Source organism: Mustela nivalis (assembly GCF_964662115.1).
Source record: "Mustela nivalis genome assembly, chromosome: 14".
Classification (NCBI taxonomy): domain Eukaryota; kingdom Metazoa; phylum Chordata; class Mammalia; order Carnivora; family Mustelidae; genus Mustela; species Mustela nivalis.
In genome coordinates this window covers 80,787,609-80,809,181 of record NC_139033.1, presented here as the reverse complement: position 1 = coordinate 80,809,181, position 21,573 = coordinate 80,787,609, and the positions used below count along the sequence as shown (strand labels likewise).

The 21,573-nt window shown below is 49.7% G+C and overlaps 2 protein-coding genes across 3 annotated transcripts in view; one reads left to right on the top strand and one right to left on the bottom strand.

Moving 5' to 3' along the window:
• The first annotated feature begins 3 nt into the window (after positions 1-3).
• COMT (catechol-O-methyltransferase) lies at positions 4-21,412 on the top strand. Of its 2 annotated transcripts, XM_082697591.1 has the most exons (6): positions 4-60; positions 12,798-12,962; positions 15,458-15,743; positions 16,643-16,836; positions 17,126-17,257; positions 20,614-21,412. In XM_082697591.1, the coding sequence occupies exons 2-6, from the start codon at positions 12,951-12,953 to the stop codon at positions 20,812-20,814; spliced, it is 825 nt and encodes a 274-aa protein (XP_082553717.1). In that variant the 5' UTR covers positions 4-60; positions 12,798-12,950; the 3' UTR covers positions 20,815-21,412. The 2 variants fall into 2 exon arrangements, with proteins under 2 accessions (XP_082553717.1, XP_082553718.1); XM_082697592.1 differs by lacking the exons at positions 4-60; positions 12,798-12,962 and adding an exon at positions 8,682-8,786.
• Positions 1,020-21,573, bottom strand: part of ARVCF (ARVCF delta catenin family member) — a 76,294-nt gene continuing 55,740 nt past the window's right edge. Inside the window, exon 19 of the mRNA XM_082697457.1 lies at positions 1,020-1,647. Coding sequence (XP_082553583.1) covers positions 1,588-1,647 — 60 coding nt within the window. The 3' untranslated portion in view covers positions 1,020-1,587. The remainder of the gene's footprint in view (positions 1,648-21,573) is intronic.

Here is a 21,573-nt window from a genome sequence, read left to right as displayed (position 1 = left end):
TGCCTGCGCGCCGGCTCGGGGCGGGTCCTGCAGACGAAGGACGCAGCCGCCGAGGGCAAGGTGAGAGCGCCGGCGGACCGCGGCGATCCGGCCTAGGGTGGGGTCTCCGGACCCGGGGCGGATGTGATCAGGGGTGCGGATCTCGGGACCTGCGGCGGATCTGATCCGGGGTGCGGATCTCGGGACCTGCGGCGGATCTGATCCGGGGTGCGGGTCTCGGGACCTGCGGTGGATCTGATCCGGAGTGCGGGTCTCCCGACCTGGGGCGGATCTGATCCAGGGTGGGGGACCTGGGAATCTGTCCTAGGAGCTCCGGAAGCGGGGTGGCAAATTAGAAACCATGTGAAAAGATCCGACCTTGCGTGGGAGTCTCTGGACAGAAAAGAAGGGGCTGGGATACCAGACTGGGTTGAGGGAGTGGAAGATCTGTATTGGAGTGTGAAGATCCGACTTGGGGATGGGGTTCCAGACAAAGATAGGGGATCCAGCCTCCTGTGGGGATCCATACACTAAGGTGGGGGCTGTCTCCTGGGGAGGGCTTTGACTCAGGCTTTCGGGGTCAGAGCCTGACTCACCAAGGAAGGGTCACACTTGGTCTTTGAGCAGGGGTCATACCCTCGGGTTTGGGAGAATTGTGGGCATCCAGGCCCTGAGGAGCTCAGTGATCTTTCCAGGGGAAAACTTGTGGAACCTTCAGGCTTCTCCTTTCAGAGGAATGGCTACCACCCCAGAAAGGAAGCGACCAGAGCCCAGCGCCCCACAGGACTGGGTCCGGCTGGTGTGGCCTCAACTTCAAGTGAGAAAGATTGAGAAAGAGGAAGTTACCCCAGAACGGACCTGACATAACAGCCTTTCAGATTATAAGAGTCAGGGAATTTTCTTGACCTATTGCCTGGGGCTAACTTTCCAGACTGCCTGCTGCCTCCCAACTCCCACAAGCCCTCCTTGGAGAGTAGTGCCAGGCCTCGTGGGGAGAGGGTTGCCATAGATGAACACAGCTGGATGGTAGTTACCACAGTAAGGACAGATTTTATTCAGTAGCCAAGGATAGTAGGGGAAAGAGCTGAGCTCCATTTGGATTTGTTCAGAGGCACTTTTAAAGGAAGAGTAAGTGTGGGGGGGGGATGGGAATGATTGAGTCAGGAAAATGAGAAATTACTAAAGTGGGAAAAAAGCAGTTTGTCATTGTGACTCCCTTTTGGATATGCTAAGTGTTGCTTATGGAAGTTAGGCTTCTCTGCTTTGCCTGAAGTTGGGAAATGGAGCCCTATCCTCAGGTGTTGGCTGAAAGTCCTTTCTTTTGGAACCCTTTAGTTCTCTGTCACACACCTTAAGGAGACCAAGGTCATCCCAAGGATGCAGCCTTGAGCTGTTAGACACTATTAGTGTTTGTTGAAGTCTTCATAGGCCAAGGTTGAGACCTAATTGAGAGTTCTGAAGGCTCAGAGGAGCTTGGATAGAATTCGGTCAAGGAGAGAGTCTGCGGCAGGTCCCCCTCTGTTGAAGAAAAGAAGAGATGTTCTGTCTGCTGACTAACAGAAACCTGTTTTCCATTTGATCACCTTTTGTGGAGCCAACTGTTGGGGCTTAGTAGTAGAGGATATTTGCAGGATGATTCCAGTGATCAGGCTTGAATGAGGGACATTTCTGTGGAAACAGAAAGAAAAGCAAAGATGAATGGTCAGAGCTGAATGTAAACCTGGTTTTTGAGCCCTACAGGTGGCCAGTTGGGACAAGTTTAGACATTGATGTGTAAACATTTCTAGATTATGGAGTAAGATCGCTTCTCGGCCTTTTGGCTAAGATCAAGTGTAGATTATGGAGTGAGGACAAATTCAGTGAATTTCCCAGTTTGTAGTTTGAGTATTTGTGGTGACAGTATAGATATCAATGTCACAGTCAAGGTTATTGACAGAGCAGAACATGGGAGATGTGGGAGTTCCCATGGACTGGGAGGGGCCCATGCAGCCGCAGCTCTAGGAACGAAGGCAGGCACACACCATTTGTTGCGGTGATGAGCTCTTTGAGGGGCATGTCAAGCTGTCTGCATGCTTCAGCATGAGGGGCTTTTCAGATCCTGGAGGAAAAAGGGTGACAGCAAGATAACCAGTGTCCCAGGAAGGGTCTGGGTAGTCAGGTTTTAGTTCTCAGTGATGCCAAGTCAGGAGGGAAGGAGGAAAAGTTGGAAACATCGACTTGGAGAGTTGTAGCCAGATACTGAAGGAAACTAGAGGACCTGAGGGTTTGGTGAGGGCCGGTAAAATGTGTAATATGGGAGGATGGCAGTCCCAGTCCCCTCAAACACAATAAATAGGATTAAAATCTGATAGCCCACAAGGGTGTATTATTTTTCCCCATTGAGACATAACATTTCCCTTAGAGCCATCTCCCTTTTTGATCAAAGATAATCAAAGGAAGGGGTGCCTGGGTGGTTCAGTTAAGTGTCTGACTCTTGATTTCGTCCCACGTTGTGATCTCCGGATTGATTGGGCTCCATACCTAGTGGGGAGTCTGCTTCTCTCTCTCTCCCCCAACTTCCTCTGTCTCCAACCCGACTCGGGTGCTCCCGCACACACACTCTCTCTCAAATAAATAAGTAATTCTTTTTTTTTTTTTTTTAAATATAGTCAAAGGGAGGTTATTCTTGTTTTACAAAATAATTCTGGTCTCATTAAATGTGGCCTGATTTTTTACATAAGTACAACAAAAAAGGCAATTGACCTCATAGGCCTTGTTAAGTTTGCTTTGTGGAACTTTTCATGGGGAATCTCAGATTGGAATTTTAAAAGTCTGTCAAGGCTAGGAAGCCAAAGCAAGAACTTGCCACCTATAGATTTGGGTGAATTCCTCTCTTCTCAAGCTCCCCCAAATATCTTAGGGTTCCTGGGTCTGCCAGGAAGTGACCTTCCTTACTCACTTGTAAGGCTGGGAATTTCTAAGCCAAATACCAGGCTGGTTTTTTCCAGAGGGCTTTGTGAGTGTTGCTCCTTATAAAGTTGACTGCAGCTCCTCAAAACCTTCTGGTCATCTGATACCATGCATCATTTTCAAACATGATGTTCCCTGGTTGTGGCTCAGTGGGTTGAGCCGCTGCCTTCAGCTGGGGTCGTGATCTCGGGGTCCTGGGATCGAGTCCCGCATCAGGCTCTCTGCTCAGCAGGGAGCCTGCTTCCTCCTCTCTCTCTCTCTGCCTGCCTCTCTGCCTACTTGTGATTTCTCTCTGTCAAATAAATAAATAAAATCTTTAAAAATATATATATAACTTGCTAGAGTGGGATGATTCAGAGATAGCTTAATAGAAAAAAGAAAGGGTGTTTTTTGTTTTTTTATACCCGGAAAATAGAACACTAACGAGCCAAGAATATTCCAGATGAAAGCCATATAAACTTAAAATCATCTTTTATCAGTTCATCCAGTTCCATTTAGTTGATTCTTGCCTAGTTTCACAAGCCCACTGGTTTCTGCACTAGAGTTCTGGAGCTCCTTACTCAATCCCATGGGATGATCTCAGAGGCAAGGCCACCAGAAGTCTGTACCCCAGGGACCTGTCATAGTCCTTTCCATGGGTCTCGGAGACAGTCTCTTTCTGTTGAAGATGAAGCACTCTGGCCTATAGCTGATTGCAGATGCTTTTGGAGAAGAATTTCTCCAAACAGAAACTTATCTGTGGGTGACAAAGACTTAAAATGACCTGGGGTTAAAAATTTGCTGGGAGTCCCTTTTAAAAACAACACAACTGACAAAGAAACTTGGTTGTTTCTGTAGCATACATGCCATTTAAAGTATTAACTGGAATGGTGATGATAACATTGTACCAGAATATTTCATAGTCACTGAGGGCTCTCACAAATGTATAGGAACTTTATGTAAATTATGACATCCTTATATCAAATAACATCTACTCACAAATAAAACTCTTGGAAGGTTAAGCAGCATGTCTTAATTTGACAATGACTTTCATGAAATCCAACGTGTTAGTAAAACTACTTAGTTTTAGGGGCGCCTGAGTGGCTTAGTTGGTTTAAGTGTCTGTCTTCAGCTCGGGTAATGATCCTGGGGTCCTGGGTTCCTGGGATCAAGCCCTGCATTAGGCTCCCTACTTTACAGGGAGCCTGTTTCTCTCTCTCCCTCTGCCACTCCCCTGCTTGAGCTCTCCCTCTCAAATAAATTTTTAAAAATCTTAAAAAATAAATAAATAAAATATTAAAACTACTTAGTTTAACTCTTCTCTTTTATAAGGTAAAAGAACAAACCCTTTGAGATCTTCTAGAGGCCCTCTGGGAAATCCCAAAGCCAGTTTGAAGTCAAGAAAATAAATTCATGGAGCTCCTGGATGGCTCAGTGGGTTAAGCCTCTGCCTTCAGCTCAGGTCATGATCCCAGGGTCCTGGGATCAAGCCCCACATCAGGCTCTCTGCTCAGTGGGGAGCCTGCTTCCCCCTCTCTCTCTCCGCCTGCCTCTCTGCCTGCTTGTGATCTCTGTCAAATAAATAAAATCTTTTTTTTTTTTTTTAAGATTTTATTTATTTATTTGTGAGAGAGAGAGAGTGAGAGTGAGCACAGGCAGACAGAGTGGAAGGCAGAGTCAGAGGGAGAAGCAGGCTCCCTGCGGAGTAAGGAGCCCGATATGGGACTCGATCATGACCCGAGCCGAAGGCAGCTGCTTAACCAACTGAGCCACCCAGGCGTCCCCAAATAAATAAAATCTTAAAAAAAAAGAAAGAAAGAAAAGAAAAGAATTTCATTTAGGATTTGTTTTGGGGAAGACAGAGTTGTCAAAAATATCTAAAGGTGTGAATGCTTGGCTAAATAGGATCCCAGTTCACTGTGAAACAATTTTTTGGTTATTTACATAACCTAAATGACAATAAAAGAATTCATAAATAAATATAAGTGATAACATGATTGTTTAAAAAAACAAAGTTGGCTTTTTTGGCACTGAGAAGACTAGATTCTCTTATGTAATCAAGAACACAGTAATAACAACATGAAACACAGGAAATTATTTTGATAGGAGAGAATCTTTGTTTCCACAAAAGGAAAAGGTTGGTAAAGATTACCCAAAAGGTAAAGAAAAACCTTTCATGATCTCTTGTTATAAGCAGACCACTAATCCAAGAAATTGTGTTGCTTGAGCAGAGAGAAAACCAAATTCTAGTTTTACATTAGTATTTTACTGATGGTAAAGGTCATTTCAAAAACTTTGTATACAAACCCATTTAATCTTAGCCAGCTTTGACCTACAACTTCCTATATCCATTCAGATTCTTGTTCTATACCTTCCCTTTTTTGAAAATGTAACTCTAGAATAAGATTACTATCCTCCTTTCCTTACCAAAAACAAATCCTACATTCTTTGCATACTTTTCATGTGAAACACATGGTATTTTCCTCAAATTCTTTGTATACAAAGTTGTCTCCCTTCACTCTTATTGTTTGTAGTAGTTTTATTTTCATATACTGATTATAAATTTTAGCCATTTGCAACCTTTATTTTATAGAGAAAACTAGGATAAATTATTATGAATCATCAGTCATACACCAGCATTCTGTAACAGATCAGCAAGTTTTATGAATATGCCAAGTTATAATCTATAGAGGTATATACTCTGAATAGTACAAATACATTTTTTTTTTAAAGATTTTATTTATTTGACAGAGAGAGAGACAGCCAGGGAGGGAACACAAGTGGGGGGAGTGGGAGAGGGAGAAGCAGGCTTCCTGCCAGGCAGGGAGCTAGACACAGAACCCTGGGATCATGACCTGAGCCAAAGGCAGACACTTAAGGACTGAGCCACTCAGGCATTGCACAAATACATTTTTTAAAGATTTTATGTATTTATTTGAGATAGAGAGCGAGAGACAGCACATGCAGGGGGAGGGGCAGAGAAGAGGGAGAAGCAAGCTCCCTGCCCTATTGGGGGCGAGGTGCTCTGGGAGCGGGGTGCTCGGTCCCAGGACCTCAGGATCACAACCTGAGCCAAAGGCAGATACTTAAGCAACTGAGTCACCCAGGCGCCCTAAAACTTAAACTATAATTAATAATGACTGTTTCAGCACTTTATCTTATGTAGAAATCATTTACATATTCAATGAATATCTGTTATTTGACTTAACTTGGCATAACTCTAAGGTACCAAGTTACCAGAAGTGTCTTTGGAGACAGTTTTTAGAAGCAGATATGTATATACAAATATATTTTAAGTAATCTCTACCCTCAACATGGGGCTCGAACTCACGACCCTAAGATCAAGAGTCACATGCTCTACTGACTGAGCCAGCCAGGCACTCTGAGGCAGATATATTATAAAACACGAAGATTGTTGAGGGGTGTGCTTCAGTGGCTTGGCTGGGTGACCCGCTCTTGATTTCAGCTCAGGTCATAATCTCAGAGTCATGGAATCGGCCCTGCATTGGGCTCCTGGGGAGTCTGCTTGAGGTTCTTTCCCTCTCTCTCTCTCTGCCTCTCCTCACCCTTGTGCTCACTCTCTCTCTCAAATAAGTAAATAAATCTTTAAGTAAAGAATAGGAACTCAGGGATGCCTGGGTGGCTCAGTGGTTAAAGCCTCTGCCTTCAGCTCAGGTCATGATCCCAGGGTCCTGGGATCGAGCCCCGCATTGTTCTCTCTGCTCATCAGGGAGCCTGCTTCCTCCTCTCTCTCTGCCTGCCTCTCTGCCTCCTTGTGATTTCTCTCTGTCAAATAAATAAATAAATCTTTAAAAAAAAAAAGAAAAGTGGGGCGCCTGGGTGGCTCAGTGGTTTAAGCCGTTGCCTTCGGCTCAGGTCATGATCTCAGGGTCCTGGGATCGGGTCCCGCATCGGGCTCTCTGCTCGGCAGGGAGCCTGCTTCCTCCTCTCTCTCTCTCTCTGCCTGTCTCTCCATCTACTTGTGATTTCTCTCTGTCAAATAAATAAATTAAATCTTAAAAAAAAAAAAAAAAAAGAAAAGAATAGGAACTCAGTTTGATGAAAATCAGATTTATCATATGTGCAATCTTAAACATTGAATAGATAAAATATTAGCTTATTTGACTAAGAAGCCAAAGTAGAATAAAAATGTATGTTTATATTACATTTAATGTTGATAACACTGAAGATATACCTGTTTCATTAAATCAATAATATTAAGTTAGTCTAATTTACCAGAGATTACCCAAATTATGTAAACCTGAAAAACAGTTGAGTTGATTCTTCTATTTCTGGGAGTTTGGGGAAGATTTAATTTATTTAAGTGCTTATTTTTCTTTAAGCCAATTAGATAAAGCTAGAACTACTTCAAGGGATTTTTTTTTTTTAAGATTTTTTATTTATTCATTTGACAGACAGAGATTACAAGTAGGCAGAGAGGCAGGCAGAAAGGAGGAAGCAGGCTCTCTGCGGAGCCAAGAACCTGACGCGGGGCTCGATCCCAGGACCCCGGGACCATGACCCGAGCGGAAGGCAGAGGCTCCAACCCACTGAGTCACCCAGGTGCCCCTTTAAGGGATCTTATAAATGAATTTGGTGATACCATCTGGAGGTAGAGAAATGCTATACAGACACACACACACACACACACACACCCATGCATCATACATAAATAAACACACAGACTGATGTAAATGGAGATCTTGTGTTTTTCATTTAAAACTTTTAGCTATGGGCGCCTGGGTGGTTCAGTTGGTTAAGCGACTACCTTCGGCTCAGGTCATGATCCCGGAGTCCCGGTATCGAGTCCCACATCGGGCTCCCGGCTCTGCTGGGAATCTGCTTCTCCCTCTAACCTTTCTCCTCTTCATGCTCTCTCTCTCTCTCAAATAAGTAAATACATAAAATCTTTAAAAAAATAAATAAAACTTTGAGCCATGCATCAGGCATAAATACGATTCTATAAAACTCACTAGTTTACGTAAGAATTGGACCTTGTCTTTGTTTCATTTGATATTTTTATCTGGATTGTGTTTCTAGTAGACAGAACCGGTTAGTTACCTGTTCAACGTGAGGGCTAAAGCTTTTCACCAGTCTTCACGGAGGAGGCCTTTAAGATCTTTTTGCCCTGATATATAATCTTATGGAGGCCATGGACTAAATGTCTGTTTCTAGTTAGCTTTTTTGTTTTCTTTTTCAACCTCAGGTGGGTACTTTTGGGGGTTCCTGAGTCCTTTGAGAGCTCCCAATGGACAGGGGGTTCTTTGTGGCAGTGACTATGGGAGCTAAAGGGCTGGAAGTGAGGGGAAGGTCTGGCAGGCGGGACAGGAAGGAGGAGGTAGGGCCTTCCAGGGGTCAGATCAGAGGATGCAAGGGAGCTGGAGAGAGAACAAAAGGCAGAACAGGAGGAAGAAGGAGTAGAGGGGATGAAAGGGAGAGGTCTCAGGAGCCACTCTGGGGAGATCTGCAGTTTCCCATGAATGCCACTGAGGTTCCAAATTATCCTTAGCAAAGTTATGCTGATCAGAAAGGAAGCGAACAGAATTAGCACCATGGTGACACACTGTCAGCAGGGGTGTGAGAAGGGGGTTTCAGTCAACGGAGAAGCTCCTTGTGGGAAGAGCTGGATCAACCAGAGAGACAAAGAGGCCTCCCCAGCAGCCAGGAAGTACTTCCAGCCCCAGAGCTGCTGTTTAGAAGCCTGGCCTCTCGCCCAGCCTCTGAGAGTATTTTCAGAATCATGAAACTGAGACCTGCCTTCACTGCCATAGTGGATGTTTGTCAGGAGCACTGGATCGGGAGTCAGAACCACCACCAGATGCCCTAAATGAGCGGCAGACCGGAGACGGAACAAAAGGCAGCCATCCAGCGTGCGAGGAGTAAGATGGGGAGTCCGCATTCAGTGTACACAGGGGCAGGGCTGGAAGCAGGCAGCTGCTCAGGTTTTGCTGAAACTGCCCGTGCACTGCCAGAACTCTCGCAGTACCCAGGCAGCGCGGTATCTTGGGCTTTGTCCTAGACGGCTGGCCAGTGGGGCAGGTAGCCAACCATCCCACCCTGGCAGCATCTTCTGGCCCACTCCACCCCCATCTTTTCTGTTCTCCCCACAAGGATCCTGGCCAGCCTGCCTGTTTTTGCCCCCAGAATGTTCTGTGCACTCTGAGGCCTGGCCTCCATTTAGAGCCAAGACAGCTGGACCTGTTTCTAGTGCATGAGTCTATTGACCAGAAGAGGGGCTGGGCCTAGGGTGGGGGTCCTCCAAGAAGCAGGGGCTGAGACAGTGTCAGATGTGACTGGGGGAGCTGGGATGCTTGGCGCTGTAGCTCTTGGTCAGGGAGGGTGCCTGAGTTCCTTCTGGCCTGGACTTTTCTTCTGTTGCTCCTGCAGCCTCAGGCACAAGCACAAGCATCCTGGCCCTCCCTAGTTTCCAGAACGAGCGTGGGCAGAGAGACCTGCTCTTCAGAAGGAGGTGATGGCAGTGTGGGCCTAACAGCAGATTCAGAGCCTCACAAAGGGACCAAAAGTTCTAGTGCACTTTCACGGGTTTTTTTAAATGAGCCTAGGAACGATGTCATACAATTGATTCATCATTTTATAGAACTCTAAGAGTCTCGGTAATTTATCCACCGACGGTTGCTTGCAAGGTATTTATGAAAAACATTTGCATTTCCTTTAGAGAAAAAAAAAGTGTCATCTAGGATACATTACATGCGTAAAAAGATCACTGACCAGCTGACAAAATGGTAGGCCATCTGGCTACGACGCAGAGACAGACAGAAGCACCCCCGAGTTGGCCATCCTGCAGGGCTGGAGTTTAAGAGCGGAGTGGACAAGGGAGGGGCAGACTTAGCGGGGAGTGGAGCCCCCACACGCACACACTGGGGGTGCAGGTCTCAGTGAAATTGTGCTGTGTGTCAGGCTGTATGTGGGGAAGCACTTTGGTCACAAAGGATCATGAAACTGAAGGTCCTGGGACCAATGGCTCTGGGTGTTAAGGGCCCATCCGCCTGTCCTTAACCTTGGTTCAAGGGTGGCTGGGGGTCTTGGCCCAGCTGCCAAGCATCTTGCTTGCCCCCTTTGGGTCTGGAGGATGATAAACGGTAATCAGAGTTGATGGAAGCTACAGTTTCATAGTTGCTGGGGGAATACTGAAGGACCAGCTTATGATAAGGAGGGTTTGGGGCTGGGTGTTATTTTTGCTGTGTGGGGAGAGAGGTCTGTGGAGAGGTGGATGCTGGCTGAGGTGGATGCTGGCTGTACACTGTAGGCCTGTTGGAAGGAAGCAGACGGGGCGGGCAGACTCTGCTGAGACAGGAAGGCCCCTTCCCCTGCCTCCAAGAAGGACCATGAATGTGGAGGCAGGTGTCCAAGCTGTACCCGTCCTCCAGCTGCCCCCCCAGGGCCAATCAGCAGGGTTAGAGCAAGAGATGCCTGAGTGCCTTGGATCCCCCAGGGAGATAGGAGCAGCACTTGATTTTCTGGATCCTGCTTCCTTATGGGGAATGGCATGTCCCTTTTCCATTTTTAGAACAGGAAGGGCCAGAAACAGGGTTGTCCATTTTGTTTGTTTCCCAGTGTTCTTTTTCCTACAGTAAAACACACTTAAGTTATGGGGCGCCTGGCTGGCTCAGTCGATGGAGCAGGCAACTCTTCATCTTGGGGTTTGTAAGTTCAAACCCCACATGGGGTATAGAGATTACTTAAAAATAAAATCTTAAAAAAAAATACTTAAGCTAAAATTTGCCATTTTAGCCATTTCAGCGTTACAGGCGTACAATTCAGTGGTATTAAATACATTCACAGCGTCGTGTAACCATTGTGACTATTTCCAGAACTTTCTCATCATCCCCCAAACAAACACCATACCCATTCAGGAGTAATTCCCTGTCCCCTCCACCTGCCTCCAGCAACTTCTGTTCTACTTTCGTTCTCTGTGGATTTGCCTGCCCTACAAAGTTCAAAGAATTGAACTATATGTATCTATATCTATATTTTTATCATATACTATATATTTATATTTATTTATATATTTATATTATATATATATTTTTTATCATATAGTATCTATCTATATCTATATTTTTTTTACATACCATAACATCTTCCACGGTTCATCCAAGTGGTAGCATGAATCAGTATTTCATTCATGTTAGTGACGAAGTGCGATTCATCCTGGGGACGCAACACGCCCCTTTTTCTGTGGATAGACAGGCTTTTTGCCCCGTTTGACTGTTAAGAATAATGCCACGGGGAACATCGGGGCACTGGTTTCGGTTCAAATCCCTGCTTCCAATTCTTTGGAGTGTGCACCCAGGAGTGGAATTGCTGGTCATAGGTTAGTTCTATATTTAACTTTTTGAGAAACCATCAAACTGCTTTCCACAGCAGCTGCACCGTTTCTCACTGCTGTCAGCAGCCCACAAGGGTTCCGGTTTTCCCACATTATCGTCAACATTTGCTATTTAACATTTACCAATATTTTTGGGAAATGAGCCACCTTAATGGGTGTAAAGTGGTATCCCGGGTGGTTTCAGTTTGCATTTCCATAATGACTAATGATGTTGGGCATCTTTCCACATGCGTATTATTGGTCATTTGTAGATCTTTGGAGAAATGTCCTTTGCCCATTTTCTCATTGGGTTGTTTGTCTTTTTGTTGTTGCAAAATAGGAATTCTATATATAATCAAGACCACCCCCTTTTTTTGAGAGAGAGAGAGAGAGACCATGTGGCACAAGCAAGGGGAGGGGCAGAGAGAGAGAAAATTCCAAACAGATTGCCCGCTGAGCATAGAGCCCCACATGGGGCTCTATCCCACGACCCTGAGATCATGACCTAAGTGGAAACCAAGAGTCAGATGCTTAACTGACTGAGCCATCCAGGTGCCCCTATATATTTAAGATATTAAACCCTTATCGGATGTATGATTTGCAAATATCTTCTCCCATTCTGTGGGTTTTCCTTTCGTTCTTTTGATAATGTCCTTTGATGCTTTTAATTTTAATGAAATTCAATTTATTTTTCTTTTGTTGCCTGTGCTTTTGGTGTCATGTGTAAGAATCCATTGCCAAATTCAAGGTCATGAAGATTTACTATGTTTTCTTCTAAGAGTTTTAATAGTTTTAGCTCTGAAAATCAAGGCTTTGATCCATTTTTAGTTCCTTTTTGTATGTGGTGTGTGAGAGTCCAACTTAATTTTTTTTGCATGTGGAAATTTGTCCCCAAGCCATTTTTTTTTTAAGATTTTTTATTTATTTATTTGACAGAGAGAGACCACAAGTAGGCAGAGAGGCAGGCAGAGAGAGAAAGAGGAGGAAGCAGGCTCCCTGCTGAGCAGAGAGCCCGATGCGGGACTCGATCCCAGGACCCTGAGATCATGACCTGAGCCAAAGGCAGCGGCTTTACCCACTGAGCCACTCAGGCACCCCGTCCCCAAGCCATTTATTAGAGAAACTATTCTTTCCTCTTGAGTGGTTCTGGCACTCTTGTTAAAAAAATCATTTGATCATAGGCATGGGGGTTTATTTCTGGCCTCTTCGTTCTGTTCTGTTGGTTTATATGTTTACCTTAGGCTAGTACCACACTATTTTATTTACTGTAGCTTTGTGGTAGTTTTGAAATCAGGAAGTAGGAGTCCTCCGACTTTGTTCTCTCTCCAAGTATTGTGGCTCTTTGAATTTGAAATGACCTTTTGGAGGACTTTTCTACTCCTACAAAAGATGCCATTGCAGTTTTGATAGGAATTGCACTGTATCTGTAGATGACTTTCATATTGACATCTTAACAATATCAAATCTTCCAGCCCATGAACATGGGATGTCTTTCCATTAATTTGTGTCTCCCTTTATTTCTTTCATGCTCTCATGATACTAAATGTATCATCTGTGGAAGCCTTATAAAGGCCTAGCCTCTTCGGCCAAACCCTGAAGTCCGTGCGCAGCTTCTCCCTGCACTGCTACCCTGAGGTCAACAGCCACGAGAGATAGGAGACCCAGGATCCTGCACCGAAGCTTTGCCTCCAGCCCTCGATGTGGTCAAGAAGCCATGTTTGAGACGGTGCTCTGCAAGCCACTTAAAAACTTTCCCTTATGGCTTGTTTTGAACCTATACAGAACAGAGAGGATCTGAGAGTGCTGCTTGGCTTCTGTGCTCTGGCCTCCTGGCCCGGTGTTGAGTTTCCTTTATCCTCCCGACGATTCCCCCTCCCCCCAGAGTGGTTTAAAGTCCCAGCATTGCCCTTTCTGTTCGCATATCTGTTAGGTAACCAGGACTCAGAGCCAAAGCAGAGCCTTCCCCCAGGTTGCAGCCCTCCCTGTGCCCTCTTGTAAGCCCCGAGGCACACAGTGCTGTGCAGTTATAAACAGACAGACCTAGAGATTAGCGATTTACAAGCCAGGTTTTTAACACAAGGCAAGTATTACAGAGATTGAAATTTATAGTTTATGACTCTAGAGTCCTTCAAGTAATGGGATACCTAAGTAGAATATTACTTCTCATTTTTGATATTTTGATTATTTTCAACATTTACTGCATATTTTTTTTAAATGCAGAGAATAAAACAGTGGTGCATTGTAGCATCACCCAAACAGTGCTATGAGTAATAATGGTAATGACAAATAAAGCAACACAGATGTGTGGTTAGGAAATCCTGAGCAGTAGAAAGTTCTAGCTCCTTCAGGCTGCAGGGGCCTCCCCTCGCTGTTTCCTGTCGGCTGTCCACTGAAAGATACTCTACCCTTATCCACTGTATCCTCCCCTGCCTCACCCCGTGTTTTCCCCTCACCAGCCCCCTGGGTCACGGTGCATGCTGCCTCTCAGTGGGCCCTTGCCCAGCCAGGGAGGGCCCCAGAGCTATGGCAGACAAGACTCCTGAGGTATACTCTTTCTGGCACAGTGGGGCCAAGGCGCACACCCTGCGCAGGGACACTGCCTCTGGTGCTGAGACCTGCCACATCCGCTCAGGACTTCAGGCCTTCTGCTATTGTCTGTTTCCCTGGGGTCCCAGGCTGACATCTCCCTACCTCTTTGGGGCCTTCAGCTGAGGATGGAAGGGTGAAGCGCTGCCCTAGGGGGCAAGGCTGGCCTAGAGGAAGAGGCCCAGATATCTGGACCCAAGTCATTTTCAGGTTATGGTTTCCATTAGTGATATCTAAAGGCAAAAGAATCCTGCACCAATTTTCTCTGCTTTGCTGATGAGCTCAGAGAAGGAGTGCACACACCCACCCTTCAGCACGGAGGGCAGGAGGCGGCTGGGAGAGCAGCTCGGAAAGTCAGGGTGGCCCCTGGGAGCAGAAGAGCAAGTGTGGGCCGAGGGTTGGGGCCCCTTATGACTGCACTCCGACCCGTTGATAAAGTGTTCCGTGTCCGTAGATCACAATGCCTAAAGCACCAGAATCTGAGTGTCCATATTCACCTGGGGCAGAGCCTCAGTTTCCCACTCCTCTGCCCTGTTCCCCAAACCACCCACCATCTCCTCATGGTCCCGCGTGGTGGGCCCTCAGCGTTCCTCCAGCGCTTTTCCCACCAAGGCCCTCAGCCTGCCTGCTCTCCTGGATGTGCCTTTCCAAAACAGAGCCTCTAGGAGAGCAAGGCCCTGCATGGCGGCTGGGGTTCCATGGCCCTTCCTTGTGAGTCACCTGTGAGCGACAATTGGCCCCAACCGAAGCCTCCCATGTTCTTCTTTATTTTTTCCTTTCCCATTTTATAAGGTGTCTGGCCTGAACTCTGGCCATCTGCCCAGAATATTGTGAAGTCTGCTCCATGCCTGCCAAGAGCCCAGGGCTGAGGGGCTCAACCTTGCTGGTGTCTCTAGGGGCCCTGTCCGGGTGGATCCCTAGCTACCTGAAAGGGGCTTGCCAGGCGGACGTGGTGCCATCCCCGTGGTTGTCTGCTATAGCTGGCGGGTCCCCTTTACCTATGGTGCAGGCGGCAGGTCTGGCCTTCACCAGGGACAGATGTAGCGAGGGTGGCTGTCCCCAGGGGGAGTGGCTAGTGGGTCTCTGCCTCCTGTGCCTGGCCTGGGGACTGCCTGTGTTCTTACCTGGAAATTCACTTAAAGGGCCGCAGACTTCCGGTATGAGGACCCAAGAACGCTATACGCAGATGGGGCCTGCCCTGTGCCCACCTCCATCAGGGCTGTCTGGGAGAGTATGGGGGAAGGAGGGCTGTGACTAGCAGGTCCCCAGGAAGGAGGGCCAAACCCAGCACCTGCCCTGTGTACCCGAGGGAGCAGCCCCAGGGGACTGCCCCAGACAAGAGGTCTACCTTCCCCCAGCACTGAGATGAGCTGGGCCACTGGGACACATGGCTAAGCTCTTGAAGGCCCCCATCAGCAATGGGGGGCAATAGCAGCACCCCCAAACTGAGGAGAGGGTGGGTAAGCCAGGAGGGGCAGGTCTGCACTAATGCCGAGGGGTTGTGAGCCCCCAAGCCTGCTACGAGGCTTCCTGGCAGGATGCAAAGCACAGAAACCCACTGCCCTACGCTCGGCTCTATTCCCTCCCCCTTCTCTCCCCTCCTCCTCACCCCACCCTATCCCTGCCCTGTCTCAGATGCCGGAGGCCCCACCCCTGCTGTTGGCAGCTTTCTCATTGGGCCTGGTGCTGCTGGTGCTTCTCTGCCTGCGACGACGCTGGGGCTTGGGCAAACTCCTTATCTGCTGGAACGAGTTGGTCCTGCAGCCCCTCTACAACCTCTTCATGGGCGACACCAAGGAGCAGCGCATCCTGCGTCATGTGCTGCAACACGCAGTGGCTGGGGACCCGCAAAGTGTGCTGGAGGCCATCGATACCTATTGCTCGCAAAAGGAGTGGGCTATGAACGTGGGTGACAAGAAAGGTGAGTAGTCCAGCCGGCAGGTAGCGGGCACGGGAAAGGGGACCTGGCGGGGGCAGCCTGGCCCTGGAAAGGGGAGGTCTGTTGTTGCTGTGTTTCTGGGCGTTGGGGTGGGGGATTGCCTGGAGCCCTGGAGGTCCCTGGAGCTGCTCATCCAGCTCCTCCCTGGCCAGGGGCAAAGGCTGTGCAAAGACCCCTGACGGCCACATCACTGTCCTCGTGAGGAGGGACAGACATTCAATAAACTGCCCAGGACCCTTCCTTGCTACAGAGCAGGTCAGCCCACGTTCGTCGGTAGGTCTGACCCTGACATGCCTTCTGATGGAGCTGGGTGGTGGTGCACGGCAGCCGGTGGGCTCCTAGCTGGCCCTGCTGGGCATGAGGGCATGTACAGAGCTCCTTGGACTCTGCTCGGCCCTGGGGCCCCAGTTCCACCTCCTGATCTTTGGACTCCAGGCTGGGGCACAGGCCTGTGCTGTGCTGCATCCCTGGGAGTTGGGCCCTGGGGACAGATAGGATAGCCATTGTCCAGTCCCCTTGGAGACTCTGACCGTGTCCAGCCCAGGAGGTCAGGATGCAGCCCGTGGGCATGGTGACGTGAGGGCTTCCGCAGACGGCAGCTCTGGGTTAGGATGAGCTGGGGTCCGGAACCAGGCAAAAGAGAGGGACCAGCTTGTGCTGAGACCCAGAGGCCAAAGGGACCAGCATGTGCTGAGACCCAGAGGCCCAAGGAACTCTGGAAGCTCTGAGGGTGCCTTTAGTGCGATGGTAGGGGGGTGGTGACAGTGGGGGTGGGGAGGCAATCATTGGTAGGGGCCGATGCTCTGTATGGAAGGAGCAGGTCTGGGACCAGGAGTGGGTCATCTCCTCCCGCTGTGCTCACCCTCCCCTCTACCCCACAGGCCAGATCTTGGATGCAGTGGTGCAGGAGCAGCGCCCATCAGTGCTGCTGGAGCTGGGCGCCTACTGCGGCTACTCGGCCGTGCGCATGGCCCGCCTGCTGGAGCCTGGGGCCCGCCTGCTCACCATTGAGCTCAACCCTGACTACGCTGCCATCACCCAGCAGATGCTGGACTTCGCGGGCCTGCAGGACAGGGTTTGTGGCCGCCCCGGGGCGTAGAGTGCAGACACCCAGGTGCCAGGGGCTGGGTGCAAGGGGAAAGGGAAGTGCCTGCGTCACCCCAGCGTAGTTCTTTCATCCTGTCACACGTGGCCTTGTGCTGCCTCCCAAGCCAGGTTTCCCAGAAACCCCGCAGAGGAAACTCCCAAGGTGCAGAGTGGGGACTTGTCTCCCCAGAACCCCAAAGAAGACTGGTGATGACCCTCAAGCTGGTGTCCAGGCAGAGCCGTCTGTGAGGACAGATACTGACAGAGTGCTGTTCCAGGTCACCATTGTGGTCGGGGCATCCCAGGATGTCATCCCCCAGCTGAAGAAGAAATACGACGTGGACACACTAGACATGGTCTTCCTCGACCACTGGAAGGACCGGTACCTGCCAGACACGCGGCTCCTGGAGGTGAGTTGTGCAGCTACCTGACCCACATGGGCCTCATTGCTGGCTGCTGGTGCAGGGGCAGCCCTGGCTGGCCCCAGCAGCAGAGGTGATTTGGGCAGGGAGTGTGGAGGGCCAGAGGGTGGCATGGAGATGGGAAGAGGGGGGTTCTAGGCAGAAGGAGTTGGCCAGGCCTGCTAGGTAGCCTAGGCTGGGTGACAGGGAGGGGTGAGCACCAATGGGGCATCTCCTGCCTGTTTCCCCCTGAGGCTCCTTATGGTGCATTCCTCTCCACCCCTCGGTCCCTGTCCTCACACCCCATCTTGTCCCAGCCCTCAGTGCTGCTGTTTGGCTAGCCCCAAGTGGTGACCAGAGAGACTGCCCTGTCCCCACGTGGGGCACAGGGTGGGCCCTTCGTGAGCCGATGCACAGAACTTATATCGATGATTACTACCTTCCCCTACCTGGGAGGTCAAGGTCACATTTACTGGCTCCTTGGCCTTCCACCGGGGGCTTGGAAGTTTTGCCCCACCCTGGCCTACCCCTCCTGGCGGTCAGCATGGAGTGATTCCGTTTGTCCCGTGTTTACCCACCTCAGTTCCCCATGGGCTGGCCACTCTGCCTTGTGCAGTGGGACTATGAATGGGGGGATGCCTGGCCACCAGAGCTGTGGCTAGCAGTTGGCCAGGACCTTGCGTCCGGTGGATCTAGTCCCGACGTGGAAAGCCAGGAGCCTGGACATGGCAGGAGGGAACCTGCTCTGACCTGGGGTCTAGGAGTGTACAGGATATCATGGGGATGGGCTGACCTAGGGCAGTAAGTCAAAGCCACACGTAGAGGCCTTGAACCGCACACACTGAGGGGAACATGCGGGGTTTTAAGCAGGTGAGGACAAGGTCAGATTTGTCACCAGGAAAGGTCTCCATTGGGTGCCTGGAGGGTGGGGAGGGATGGCCATAGAGGGTGGTACAGAGACCTGGTAAGTCCACCGAGGTTGCCGAGCTCTGAGAGTGGAGGGGGACAGGGGACTGGCCACCTGCTGAGACAGGTGGTCAGTGTGGGTGATGGCAAGGGGACCCTTGGGCCAGGAGCCAGGCAGCTATGTGTGGAGCATGGCTGGCTGGGGGAGGGCCCAGCCTCAGGCTAGGGGCATGAATCTGGAAATCAGATGTTGAAGGCAAAGGCCAGCCAGCCAACCCAGCTGGGCCTGCACAGGGAGGGAGGGATTTCAGCAGCTCTGGTGTATGTGATCATTGTGGGGCCTGCATTTATAGGAAAGTAGCAAATATTGCCGTTTAGTAACTAGGAAACTGATAGTTTTCTCAGTGCTGCTTGTTCAAAGCTGGTAATTATCTCAAAAGAAAAGAAGTCACGAATTGGGAATGGCTGTGCTTTTTTAAAATACACATTCTTTAGCCCTGCAGCTGGGCTCTGCCAGCCCTTGGCTTTTGCCCGGTCAGCCCGGCTCTGCAGCAGCCCAGCTGTCCCTCTCTCTTGGCCGGGCTTGGAGGCCGGCAAGGGCAGATGGCAAATTGAAATCAGATGGCTTCTCTGAGGAGTCCTCAGTGCCGCATCTCACGGGCTCTCCACGGGGCTGCTCGGGTGTCCTCACAACCCCCATCTGGGGTCAGGGGGTGGAAACAGAAGGGGCAACAGTGGAGCTGTGGTCTCGGAAGGCATACACCGCCACTTCTGCCTCCTTCCCTTTGTTAGAAGCGAGTCACTGAGCCCAGCGCACTCCCAGTGGAAAAGGAACTGTGGACACAGTTTAAAACCATTATCCAGTACAGGCAGAGGTTGGCACAAGAGGTTTGCTCAGACTGGGTAGGCTTCTGGGCAGAGTTCTCCAGAGGGTCTGTGTCCTCTGTTGGGAGGCATGTGATGCCTAGGGAAAGGCAGGATAGGTGCTGCCTTTTCCTTCCTGCTGTCTCCAGCTTCCTCAAGGGTGGGTAGGGCCCAGCACCCTACAAACGTGCCCAGAGCTGCTTTCTTTCATTCCTTCTTTCCTGGTCAACTCACTGGTTTTTAGGGTCTGATGACTTTCAGGCCACTGACTGACCCATCTTGAGCTCCTGCTCACCTTGTCCGCTTCTGGCTAGAGACCTAAGCCACCTTTCCGGGGCCTGGGCCAGGGCCGCCTCCTCTGGGACAGCTCTCCATTCTAGAGCTTTCTAGCCAAGACTGCTAGGGAGCTTTCTTTTTATATGAGGAAATGCTCCATGATTCACAGTGGTACTTTCTGTTCCATTCTGGCTCATGGGTTGTCCCTAGCCTCCCTGATCTCACAGCTCTGTTTTCCACTCTCGCTGGAGGATCCTCGGCTTCCCCCACACAGCCCACAGGCTGGAAGTGACCATGGCCTCCAGGAGCACTGAGACACTTGTAAGACTCTGTTCTAGGGCACATCCCTGGAGAGGTGCAGAGTTAAAGCCCGTGTTTTTAAACCACTTAGAGATGTTCCATTTCATGTGGTCCTATTGGCAATTTGAGACATGCCTGGGGTCACTCTGATTTTGCTTTTGATGTCTCAGATTGCTTATTATTTTTCTTTTAACTTTTATGATCATGTGAAAAAGCAGCTCTACACTTCCAAAATTAAATCTAGGACAAGGCAACTGGGGTGACCAACTGCCCTGGGCTTCCCCTCTCCCACAGGCAAGCATTTCCTCCCAAGCTTTCTTTCTGTTGTTTGCTATAAGCTGGGCAGCCCTGTCCCCAGCGCTCCTCCCTGGCCGTGTCCAGCTGGTCCTTTCTTCTGCAGAGCTCCCAGGCCCAGATGCTGGTAGAGGGGTGTCTCACCTGCCAGACTTTGGGAATGTCCAGATCAAACCCCTGTGGGTGGTGAGGTCTACCCTGCCACTGCCCCCATCCTTGCAGAGTCACCCTGGTTGGGCTGTTGGGGATCTCCAGCGATGGCGCACAGCAGTAGCCAATACACTGGGCACTAGGCAGCTCACCTGGAAAAGCCCCATGTTCCTGGCACCCGGTGACCGAAGGACCCACTGGCCTGGAGTCGGGCCCGTGGCCTGAATCCTGGTTCTATTGTCTCTTCCCACTTATTCCTCTGGCTAGCATCCCTGAACAATTGTGTGGCTGCCACATGCTGTTCTAGGGGCAGGGACACAGGACCTAATGGGGAGCGAGTTTCCCTCCCAGAGCCATATTCTGGAGGCAGGACTTGTGCGCAGCTGCCAGGGAGGAGATGGAAGGCAGTGGGGAGAGGAGTGTGGCCCCAGGAGCTGGAGCAGGGCTGACTCCAGGCCAGGCACAGGCCAGTGTACAGACCCACCCTCTAGCCAAGAGCACTTACCCTCCCAGTTTGGGACTGGCTTGCTGGGTCCCTATCACCCTCACCCCTTCCCACCATCTTTCCCCTGCAGGAGTGTGGCCTGCTACGGAAGGGGACAGTGTTGCTGGCTGACAACGTCATCTGCCCAGGAACACCAGAATTCCTGGCATACGTGCGTGGGAACAGACACTTTGAGTGCACACACTTCCCTTCATACCTGGAGTACTCAAAGGCAATAGATGGCCTAGAGAAGGCTGTCTACCTTGGTCCAGGCACCCCAACACAGCCATGACCACCCACCCTGCTCCTGGATCCCTTGCTAAGCCTGCTTATGAAAGGCACCAGGGATGTGCTCCTGCCAAGCCACTTTTGTGGTTCTGGGGTCAAATGTACGACACTTGAGGCTTCTGAGCCACAAGCCTGCTGGCCCTGGCCCCTCTATAGAAGGCAACTCTGGGCTGTCACTCCCGGTCTGCCCCAAGTGCAGCCAGCTCACCATACACAGTCACTGCAATAAATCTGTAAAGTATGTTTGTGAGTACCAGATCAGGACAGGTGGTGCCTGTGACAGTGTCTCTCACTCCCACCAGCATTTCAATCAATAGGGTTTCTTACGCGGATGGTGAAGTAGGAACATTTGGAAACCAATGGACTGTGCACTCGTAGTCTGTTCTTGAGGTTTGCTGTCACCAGGTGGCAGCAATGCCTCAGTGATGGCACCGTGCCTAACAACTCACACTCACTTGTGATTCCTGGATTCTTTGACTTCATTTTTAAGAATGAAATGCAACTTCTTTACTAAAATCAGCTATTAACAATCTTGTATACCGGTATCATGATAGTTTAAAAGATGCTAAAAGAGGAATTAAAATTTTAAATATTTACATAGATCAACCTAGTGCTTCTTTTTAACTGCTTCCCCGCTCCTTCTTTCCTGTAGTGCTCTCCTTCACTGGATGCTAATGCTGGCCTGGGATATGGGGCTGGGGGGGGGGGCAGCTTATGTGGTCAGGCTGAGGTTACCCGCTGCATCCCCAGGGGGATGTCAGTA

Excerpts from the sequence above, each read along its gene's own strand:
- COMT (XM_082697591.1), top strand. Across the intron at positions 15,744-16,642 it reads GAACGTGGGTGACAAGAAAG|GCCAGATCTTGGATGCAGTG; the intron begins GTGAGTAGTCCA and ends TCTACCCCACAG. Across the intron at positions 16,837-17,125 it reads TCGCGGGCCTGCAGGACAGG|GTCACCATTGTGGTCGGGGC; the intron begins GTTTGTGGCCGC and ends GTGCTGTTCCAG.